The 11,383-nt window shown below is 35.9% G+C and overlaps 1 protein-coding gene across 1 annotated transcript; it reads left to right on the forward strand.

Annotated features, from left to right (window-relative positions):
* The first annotated feature begins 1,117 nt into the window (after positions 1-1,117).
* Positions 1,118-9,569, forward strand: LOC308701995 (stonustoxin subunit beta). The gene is made up of 4 exons (XM_081384544.1): positions 1,118-1,261; positions 2,869-3,035; positions 7,424-7,489; positions 7,710-9,569. Exons 3-4 carry the CDS (start codon positions 7,432-7,434, stop codon positions 8,255-8,257), a joined length of 606 nt encoding a protein of 201 aa, XP_081240670.1. The 5' UTR covers positions 1,118-1,261; positions 2,869-3,035; positions 7,424-7,431; the 3' UTR covers positions 8,258-9,569.
* The last annotated feature ends 1,814 nt before the right edge of the window (positions 9,570-11,383 follow it).

An 11,383-nucleotide genomic window follows, 5' to 3' on the forward strand; every position in this document is an offset into this window, starting at 1 on the left:
TTATATTTAGCTTCCTTCTGGGTCATTTATTAGCAGTCTTGTCCTTCAAAGTAGCTAGACCACAAACACGCACGTGCGCTGAAGGGTCAATGCCTGTAAATGACTCACAGGATGCGTGCATTACTGATATATGCATGTAGATTCACGCGCCCCGCGCTGTAATATTGCTCACGTCTGAATATTAAACTCATATTCGCGGTGAGTCATTTACCACACTAGAGCTCTGCAAGTGATACGTCACGCGGGGAGCTGTCAATCAATTCCAGTCTGTTATTGCAGTGACATAAAGCACGCAACCCAGAATCTCAAATTCATGTTTAAATATGCTATGTGAATATCGCAGCAACTATCCAATCAACTATGCCAAAAAAGCTTGAGCCGTACGGTGGTGTTATTCAGTAATGGGTAAACAGACATTTAATCTAATTTAATAGAGCTGGGGCGCCATCTAATGGTGGGCATATGACAAACTTTTGGCTCTTTTTAACTTCATGGACACTGGCATAAAGTTGATGTTTTTTTGTCGCTGGACATTCGCAAATATCGTCTCTAGAGTGACATATACGACATACGTTTCTAACTTCAATAGCATTTGAAGAGAATGACTTACAGTCAATAGTATCAAGCCTATCCAACGTCAACCCAACTTTATGCCAGTCTTTTACTGCAGTGAGGTGCTACTGCCAAAACCCGCCCACTCCAAGAAAAAACCGCCCAAAATTTTACTGTCAAAATAATGTGATATCATTTTATTACAATGTCATTCAAGGTTGATAAGCACCATTTTTTTATCTCCTTAATACAAAATAACGACGATAAAATAAAATAAAAAATAAATCAATTTTCCAGGAAAACAATTAAGGAGAATTAGCAAATATGACTAAATGTCCAGGTGGACACTGTCAAAACGGCAATCAAGAAATGAACCGATGACTTGCTACACAGTGCAGAACATAACGCAGAATTTAGCAGTCAACACTCATTCATTGTTGATTCAAACCTTTTTCAGCAGCTGAATGCATGCATTCTGGCCGGTGTAAAAGTTGCAGATGTCTGGTTAGGCTAGTGTGCACATGACCATGGACAGAACTCGTCCCATGAACACGTGATATGAGTTGAATACGTGCAGGGAATGGTCTTTATCTGAGTCATAACAGCGATCGCGGAAGAGAAGCACAGTGGAAGCCGCTAATGCTCATCAGATCGCGTAAATCAGTGGAAAAATAATAGAAGTGATTCTGTCTAAAGAAATATGAAATGTGTAAGTATAGTCTATATAAATATTTATCTAAATATGCACACTTTTGGACTAAACGCCCTAATGGATGCAGTTTAGTGAAGAACTTTTAAACCTCAGCAGACGTGACTGAATATGAATTGTATTCAAAATGACAAAATACGACCAATTTTGGTCTTCTAACATAAATTAAGAAATTACTGTCACTGTAACAGAGTTTTATAACGTTCTAATATATCGAAGCTTTCTAATGATCAGTTTATCAAGTTCAAATAAGAGTGTGATGGTAATAAAAGATGGTTTCTGTCATTTTAGGTAGCCTAGCTCTTATCACGCTTGTATGTTCAAGTGTTCGTTTTTCTAATAAGTTTGGTTTTAGTTGGCTATTTGATTCTATAAAAATGAGGTGTGGCGTCATGATTGACACCTGTGATTGACAGCTTCTCTGAGTGAAGTATAGTCACAGAGGCACCAGCAGACTTCTTTGGGAGCTTTGGGAGGAGACTGAACTTTAACTTTAACTTTTGATTTTCCATAACTGTTATTGTTCAATTAGCAGACATCAAAATTGGAGGAGCCAGGCTGCTTAAAATAATTCTGGGGTGTGTGTTTGCGATTGAGTTTATGGGAGTATGGATGGGACTTTGATACCGCGGCTCCACCACACGTTCTCTGACTCTGGCTCCAAATGACATCATTAGCGCAAGATGGCACTAGCCATCTGACATTTTGGCTTCACTTTTCTACCTTGGAAGGAAGTTGAGACACGTCGTCCATCTTTTTTACAGCCTATGGTTAAAACGTGCAGTGAATGACTGTTGACAATAATCGGGCAAAAGGTGCGCTCCTTGAGTCCTGCATTCTCAGCGGGTTATGATTGGTTTAATGCTGACATCTGATTGGCTGAAGAGTATGATGTACCCACATGAAAATTGAGAGCTGCCGGGAAAGTCTCAAAATACACACAAATCCAAGCCGATGCAAACACGGATGACGATTTGCAAATTCAGATTCAATAGTGAACTCGTTTTTACTGAAAGTCACACTGCTCACCAAAAGCTCTGCTTGATTCTTATGTAATGTTTTGTAAAGCATCAATAACCAAAGGGTGCTTAGATAAGGGTCAATTATGTATAATCAAACTCTGATATTTGGACTTTAGAGTCCAGTTTTTTAAGTCTCCATAGTTTTTAATCATGTTATAGAGCATAATTATTATTTAATAAAAGAAGAATCAGTAAAATCAGATCCAAAGCACGCACATCCACAGCAAAGCAATATGTTGCTCAAATTGGGTGCTCAACAAGGAAATTAATAAAAAAAGGAAAAAAAATTTGGAGCCGTCAAGTGCCGTCTTTTTTTTTTTTTATAAAAGAAGAATCAACATATAAAATTCTTTGAAATTTATTTTAGCCCAATTTAGAATAATATCCAATACATTTTTACTACTTTGAACACTACTATGCTATAGTTCATAGAACTATACTACTATGAACACATTTTACTGAAAGTCACACTGCTCACTGAAAGCTTTGCTTAATTATTACGCAATGTTTTGTCAAGCATTAATAACAAAGGGTGTGGTGCTCACATAAAGCTCAATTACGTAATAATATACTGTCCTATTTCAGATTGTCCATCTGTAAGTTCACTGATCAGTGTTGTGAAAGTGTGGCTTCAGCTCTACAGTCATCAAACTCCTGTCTTAAGGAACTGGACCCGAATAACAATACCTTGAAAGATTCAGGAGTGAAGCTGATCCACCGAAGAGTCCAAAGTGCCAACTGGAGAAGCTGAGGTAATTTTAAAACAGTAAAATTTTACACATAAAACAGTAAAAACATATGGTCAGACATGTGCCAATATATTATTAACATTCTACCAAAATTAAGCTCAGATGGAGTTACAAGGTTTTTGGCCAGCTAATGTAGAAGTTAAGCATTGTGTTTTTCATTAGACCAGCCATATCTGAGGCAGTAAGTACACTGCATTAGTTTTCATTAGGACTGGACAATAATTAAATATCAATATATATCGCAATATAATTTTTTTTCAATAACGGTGATATGATTTTTAAACACATTTCCGATATTTCAATACATTACAGGCATGGGCTACATTTTCATTTTTACTGCGTGATAATTATAAGCAGCACGGCACACAACGGCCAGGATTTTCTGGCCCGTCGAATACCTTGATCCAAAGCGGGCCATCTCGGGCAGAGGAGTGGTTCGATTCGAAAAGAGGCGGGGTTTACCTGAGCCGGGAGACGGATGATTCTGTCAGCTAACATCAGCATTAAAGACTTTTAAAATAATTTACCTCAAAACTCACTTTCATGTTTGATTGCCTTCTGTTTGTGATCCGATGTGGATTCTGATCACCGTACAAGGTAGAAATATTTATACCTGATGCAAAAGACTATGCACGATAACCATTACCATAGTAAACATGGTAAATATGAACGCTTGAAGAAATCAGACAAATCATAATGGCAATCAAAATCATGTTTTTATTGTATCTGTCAGTAGCCTACGTCTCGTCTCTTTATACCGGACTATCATAAAATAAAGCAACTTTTTTTCGGGAGCTTCCTCTGTTTCTCTGACTGAAAATATCTGTAGCCGGAAGTCGAGAGAGTGCTAAAGCTCCTCATGTTATATTTTTGGTGGGATATTTGGAGAAATTATCATTCTTTCTAAATGTGATGTAGCCTAATGTCCTCTACTAACTTCCAAATCTACTAACTTTCTACTAACTAGCCTAACTTCCAAATAAACAGAAACAGCCTCGACTGAATATGTAAGTGTGTCTTCTTTCTTTTGTGAAATAGACCTAACGGTAGCCTAATTTATTTCTGTGTGACTAATGTGCAATTTTGACATAAATGAATTCATTGTGATCAATGTATCACTTTTTATTGTAAACCTGTGGTAAAACATCGATGCTTAGGTTTTAAATATTCAAGTAAACAAAAAAAATGGCAGCAAACGGTCGCTTTTATCATGTTTGTTTTGCGATCACGCTGTTTCCAGTGATTTCTTTCTGATTAGTTTTCTGTTTAAAGCCCTGGCTCACACTGGCCCGACAGTGGAAACGCTGCTATTCAGATTCATCCATCGGAATGAATTCAGGTTGTCATCAACACTCAAAATGTCCCTCAGCAACATGTTTTTGTAGTTGCTCACTTTTTTTTTTTTTTTCTGTAGCAACTCTGAGCACTTTTCATATTCTTTATCCTTGCTGAAGCACTTTTTTCAATCTATAAGAATAATATAATCAACCTATGTTAGCTTATAGTTTAAAGTTAAAGATATTAATATTAATAAGTTGACTCTTATTATTATTATTTGATGGTGATTTCACATTTCTTGTTTGTATGAAGGCTAAATACAAATAAAATATTAAAAATTATTAATTTGTTCCATTTTTATTTCTAAAATATTATATAGTTTTATAGGAGGAGGTTTCAAAGACTTGGCAAATACATTTTTCAGAAGTTTGTATGGTACAGGACATTGTGGGCGTTCTTGGCAGTTTTTCCTGAGGCTTTTATATTGTTTATGGCCCGGTTTCCCAAAGCGTTCTTATCTCTAAGTAGTTCTTAACCTATTCCTTAACCTCTCTCTTAACCTTATGGGACGGTTCCCGAAACGTTAGTACACTAAGCATATCTTTTGTAAGTCACACTTTCGTAAGGTTGGTCTGGACCTCTCTTAGCTTTACCTTATCACTGTTGCAGGTCTATACGAATATAATTCAGAAGTTTTAATACACCCAGACAGTATTAAATTAGGCTAATTCAAGTGTTTTCATGCAAAGAATAAAATTGTCATTACACTGATTGTTGTTAGATTTTTAATTATATTATACAATTATACAATATTATTAATTTAATAAAAGAGCACTTTTAAAGGCCAGTGAAAGCATAGGCTACTGTCAGTTAAGTCCTATTCGGACGCTAATATTGTTTCTCATGGGCTCGTCTGGTATTTTAAACATTTACAGGGGTAAGTTGGTGATTTTAGTGTCGTCCGAATCCATAATATCAGTGTTTTTCTCACCCAACCCACGTAAAAATCCCTGGCCAAATTAGTACCTACTGTTTTTTGACAAACAGGTCGTGTGGTAATTTAATTGTCTTCTGAATCCACATCTCTGAGTTTACAAGAAGAGATTCAAAATTCATGGTTTAAATCCTTTTTGATCACTGCCGAGCACCGTACGCAAGATGTAAACTTTTATTACTGAAATGCTGGAAAGTATTTACAAGAACAATGTTTCATCGCAGCTCCACCTCAGCGAACAAAATGGGAAAGAGAAGAAGGCACGTAAATTTTTGAAAAGTTTATTGTGGCAGCAATATATGTTACAAATTTTAAAATATGTAGGCTAGGCTATTATAGGCTATTATAGTTTGGATTATTTTTTATAATATCCAATAATCATAATAAATTGCAATTTCAACTATTTCTGAAGTGCTTCATTTATAAAGATCACCGCTTTCTCACATAAACAGCCCCTGCACGAGAGAATAATTGATTGTCGAGCCATCGATATCAAACAATTCAGCAGCATCGCCACGGACAGCACCTGGTAACGTCGCACGTAAGAAGGTATATCTAAGCAGCTTCCTAAGGTATGGTGCGGGGAACACACTTAGGAACATAAACACCTTTGGTAAGATATATCTTTCGAGCTCTCTTAGCGCGCTAAGAGTGAGCGTTATCGGGAAACCGGGCCCATATTGATAAAGGAATTATATTGTATCGACCGAAATTAAGAAATATATCGTAATATATATTTTGGCCATATCGTCCAGCCCTAGTTTTCATCAACATACAGATTAACAATGTTTATTGTAGCTATGTGGGGGCTCAGTTTTTTTCTGTAGTTGAATACATTTGGCCAAAATGCTAATAAAGATTGTATTGGCTATGACTAGATGGCAAATGGTAGACTAAAGACTCTTCTCCTCTCCTCAAGTACATAAAACATTAGCCTTTATAGACACAGTGTTTCTGGAGTCAGGAAAACGCTGTAGGCTACTTATCTAAACAACCAGTTCTTTATTTACTACTGCATCACAAACAAGCATATACCGTCACCAAACTGTGTGCGGTACTTCATTTAAGATGGACTGACAGTTTGAAGATCTAATGGAGTTACGAGTTTCAGTCACAAACTCTTTTAATACTTTTCAGTGGTTAAATAGTTGTAAAATCAACATACAGACATAAAGTGACCAATAGCATTGATTTATGAAAAATTAATCGAAATATGGAGATACATGATTTCTGGGCGACAATGACGATATTGAAGTTTACCCATCACTGACAATGTTTCCTAACAGATTATCAAAGGTTTAAACAATATAAATTTGCCTCAATATAATTTTTTTGTTTGTTTTTAAAATTTTCATATCTCTTGACCAGTAAGTGGTGCTGTGCAGAAACTGTGCAAGTACCCTCAGGCCATTGTTGTCATAACACACACCAAGTTTGGTCTGAATATGCTGAAGCATTGCGAGATATACTGTAGTTTTACATCCATTTTGGTGTGCTCTTCGTCTAATTTGTTGATGCGCTATATAAGAACGGTTTGGTCTATTGAAAATCTTTTGATTTCTAAAGTTTTTGCCAGCACGGTCTGATTATGATATGAGCCAATGTTGGTGAAAAATGGACCAACCATGTAGGATGAGTTCAATAAAAGATTTTTGAAAATTTACGAAAAATGCAATTTTTCTTCAAAACCTTACAGTTCAATAGTTAATGGCACAAGCATAAGTGCAAATTTGGACAGTTGGTGGCGCTTTTAGTTTTGATTGAAAGACTCCAAATTTGCTGTGGTTAATGTTCAGACTGTCCTCTATCTGTTTGCCAAATTTAATAACTTTCCCACAGTAACTTTATAGGATGCTAAAGAGCAACATCAGCAGCAGAAGAAGAAATCTTACGGATACAATAGGTGCCTTCGTACCTTTGGTGTTTGGCCCTTAAACTACAAAAAATTGTTTAGTAAAGGATGAACAGAAAAATATGATTTATTATATTTAACGATTATTTACTGTATTTTGTTCGTTGTGTTGTGTTTTTAAGACTTTTATTTCCATTTCTTCAGCATTTTTGGTGAGTCAGATGAATAGAACATGGCACATTATGCTTTTTTTTCTTTCTTTGACAGTCTGGATCATGTCTTTGATTATGGATTATATCGGAGAGACCATGAGTAAAGCAGAACTACAAAAATGTAGGTCAACACACACATACTTTTTCTTCACAGTATACCATTTTACATTAGACCATGGTCTAATAAGGTCATTATTTACAGAATAAGGTCTTGAATATAAAATATTTTGACTGTGTACATGCGGTCAAAATATTTATGTGGAACCGAAAAGTAGATCCAAGGCCAATCTGATTCTTGAACATATTTTGGGGTCTTATTAATGTTGTTTTCTTGTGTGCAGATTTCTTTGATCTCACATTGGATCCAAACACGGTACACAATCGTCTCTCCGTTGTAGAGGGCAACAAAAAGTTGGTATGTAATCCAGAACCGATGTCACATCCTGATCATCCAGAGAGATTTGACGGCCTTCCGCAGGTTCTGTGTAAAGAGCGTCTGACTGGACGCTGTTACTGGGAGGCTGAATGGACTGGGTTGGGTGATATGGTAGTGTCATATAAAGGAATCAACAGGAAAGGAGAAAGTACTGACTGTAGGTTCGGAGCCAATGAAAAATCCTGGATTCTGAGCTGCTTTGGGGAGAAACTGATCGCCTGGCATGATAATATGGGAACACACATACCTCCCCCATCACCTCCCTTAAACAGAGTAGGAGTGTATGTGGACGAGCCGGCCGGTATTCTGTCCTTCTACAGCATCTCTGACACAAACGCACTCAGACACTTACACACATTCAACACCACATTCACTGAACCCCTCTATGCTGGATTTGTGCTTTATACTAATTCAGTGTCTCTGTGTGATGTTGAACCAGAGGTCGACCGATAGTGGACTTTACCAATAACTAGGTTGGACCTCACTGGCCTATAACCGATTAATCAACCAATAGTTTTTAAAATGGATTCTGAATGAACACAAGACATAAAATTGTGCTGAACTTTATTACAAAAATTGAAAAACAGTACTGAACAATGAAGCTGTACTGTACCTTTTGAATATAAAAATATTAATATATTAATTATACCTTGATCATTCATGTTAGTTCATAGAGCATTAACTAATGTTAAGAGAAACAACTTTAAAATGTAAAAATTTGTTAGTAAATGTTGAAATCAACAAATGAACAATACGTTTATTAACCTCTGTTAATGTTACAAATAGACTCTTATTGTAAAGTGTAACCATTTCATATAAATCCAAACAGTCAAGCTTACAGATGGCCAGGCGTTAAGTTTCTTAAACGCATAATAAACGCAACCGAAAACGACCGAAAACATACAGAGAGCATTAGCTTTCATTTCTGCTCTGACAGCCGCAAGATCACGCCAAACGCTGTGAGTGTGTGTTAGAAATCAGGAATGGTGTGTGAACATTGTGCTTGGTACGTTTTTCATCTTAAAAACCAGACTTGTGTCTTCAGCCGACAAAGTTTAAATCCCGTCTGGCTAGTGCGCTTCTGATAATGTTTACGCATTAGCTCAGTAGTCGGAGAGTAGACGGTCTTTTGTGGCTGTTCGAACACATTTAACCACATGAGCGTTTACTCTATGAAAGCAATCCGGTCAAATGCGTTTACCTCTGGTAGTGATCGAAAGTGGACAAGCTCAAAACATTTTAGACCCTGTTTACAAATGTATTTAGCGTCAGTCACTTGTGATTCGATTTACCAAAACGCATCTAATTCTTCCTACTTTCCACTTTTTACTCTTAAAGGTGAAGGATCCAAGGGGTTTCTTCACAACCATACATTTGTGTTTTATTTTCTTTCTTTTTTATGTTCATTAATTCATTTATCTAATCATTTTATTATACAATTTAATCTATCATTTATAATAATAATTTAAACCATTTATATACTAATTTTATTGATTCATTCATTGATCAGTTATTTTATTATTTTTCCATTGTTTAGTTGTAAATTCTTTTAGTTTCAAGTGGTTATTTGTCTTCATGAGTAAGAGATAAGAGAATGTCTCCATTTCAAGGGTTTAACGTCACAGGATGATGTTGTGAATCACTAATTTACACCACTATTGCTTGTGTTATAATAACACTTGTTGTATTTGTGCTGGTCAGACGAAGTCTTAGCATTGAAACACACAACTAAGATTATTCAATAAACTCTGCTCATTTTACCATCACTTGGTCTCCTGCTTTCTGCTCCTCCCTGCTTCCTCCATCTGCCTCTTGGGCTGATAAAAGACTGTTAATACAGTGTTGGGTACTAGACTAGTCTCCTTGGGTACTAGGAGCCATTTTCATGCAATTATATATTTGTCCATTGGGTTGAGCTCTGATATGGTATGTTAAGGACACCCGGGTAATGAGACAACAGGTGTGTATTGGTAGTGGGGTATGGAGCGAGATCAGTATCAATAATAATTGCAAAAAAGATGATTCACACATGCGCAGACAATTTCTCATGCATGAAACAAAATTCACGTGCAAAAAAAAAACAACTATTCACGTGCGTGAAATAAAATTATATATTCATAAAATACATTTCACAAATGCAAAACACAATACGTAGATTTACAACTTTGCACAAAAACCTTTGAATGTTTAAAATTTTAACCACACCCCTACATTTTTTCCCTTTCTCTCATAGCCTCTCTTTCATTGTAGATAGATACCATCATTTTGAGGAAATTTTGTGAATATATATATTTTTCACACACGTGATTTTTTATTTTTTTTGTGCACGTGAATTTTGTTTCATGCATGTGAAATTGTCTATGCATGTGTGAATTTGTGTAAATTATTATTGATACTGATGTGGATCCATATTCATGGAGTTTGTACACATCAAAAACTTACTCACTCCTGTTACCAATAGATGGGTTTCACAACTCGTCATCAATCCGGAAGTTGGCCATATTGGCGGCACTGAACGTGAACAATGCCACTGAACTGAATGGACCATAGACTGTAAAAGGAATGGACTCGCAAATTTGGCAGATTATTGCTGCTGAAAAATGGTTGTGTTTTGGTCTGTACCAATTGGTCGCACCGGGAAAAAAACTTTTGCCTATGTTCTATAGACTGCCAAAAGTTAAAGAGAGGAGTGCAAAAAACTGATGAAAGGTGGCGTTTGTGGTTGAGAGGCACATCATCAGCTCATCAACCACATGTGTAAATGAAGCGTTGACTATGGCTAAAATGTTGACGTAAAGTAGTTCACTACACTGTAAAATGTAATTAGTTGACCTTAAAAAAAGTATGCAAACTCGTTGCCTCAAAGAAATTAAGCAAAGTAATCTTAAGATTAGTGAGTTAGAAAAGCTTGTTTATTTTAAGTGTGCAGTACTAAATCAAGTGGTACCACTAGCATGCTTTTTTATGTTCATGTAACTTAATAGCCATGCTTAGTGTTAACTTATTTTTTTTCATTTTGTGTGGATTGCTTGATATAAATTTTACACCACTTAGAATCACTAAATACCTACAACTTAACACTTTTAGTTCTGCTCACTCATTTTTCAAGTTCACCTAAATTAAAGAAACCAATTTCTGAGTTAGGTTTACTTTATTAATTATAGCAGCACTGTCCTCGTACAGCATAATATTTAGCATTTCTTAAAAGTTTCCATTATACAAAAAATATATATATTTTTGTTTTATTTAGTTTTTAGACACATTGACATCAATAATCAGCCTGTGAATCTCAACAATGGTGACAATTATAAAGCATGTTGCAGTGCATTCTGGGTGCAACCAATCAAAACTCATTCATTGCTCCCATCATGCATTGCTGCATGAATAAATAATGAGCTTATGATCAGAGGTGAACTGTTTGTCACGATTGCTGAGATTCATACGCTAATTCTTGATGTCTGTGTGTGCCTACATAAAAAAAAAAGTTTTTTTTTATTATTTATTTGATTATTTGGATTTCATTGAAATGGCTAAAAATATTATGCTGTACCAGGACAGTGCTGCTATAATTAGTAAAGT

The sequence above is a fragment of the Scardinius erythrophthalmus genome (genome assembly GCF_964197995.2).
Source record: "Scardinius erythrophthalmus genome assembly, chromosome: 14".
Lineage (NCBI taxonomy): Eukaryota > Metazoa > Chordata > Actinopteri > Cypriniformes > Leuciscidae > Scardinius > Scardinius erythrophthalmus.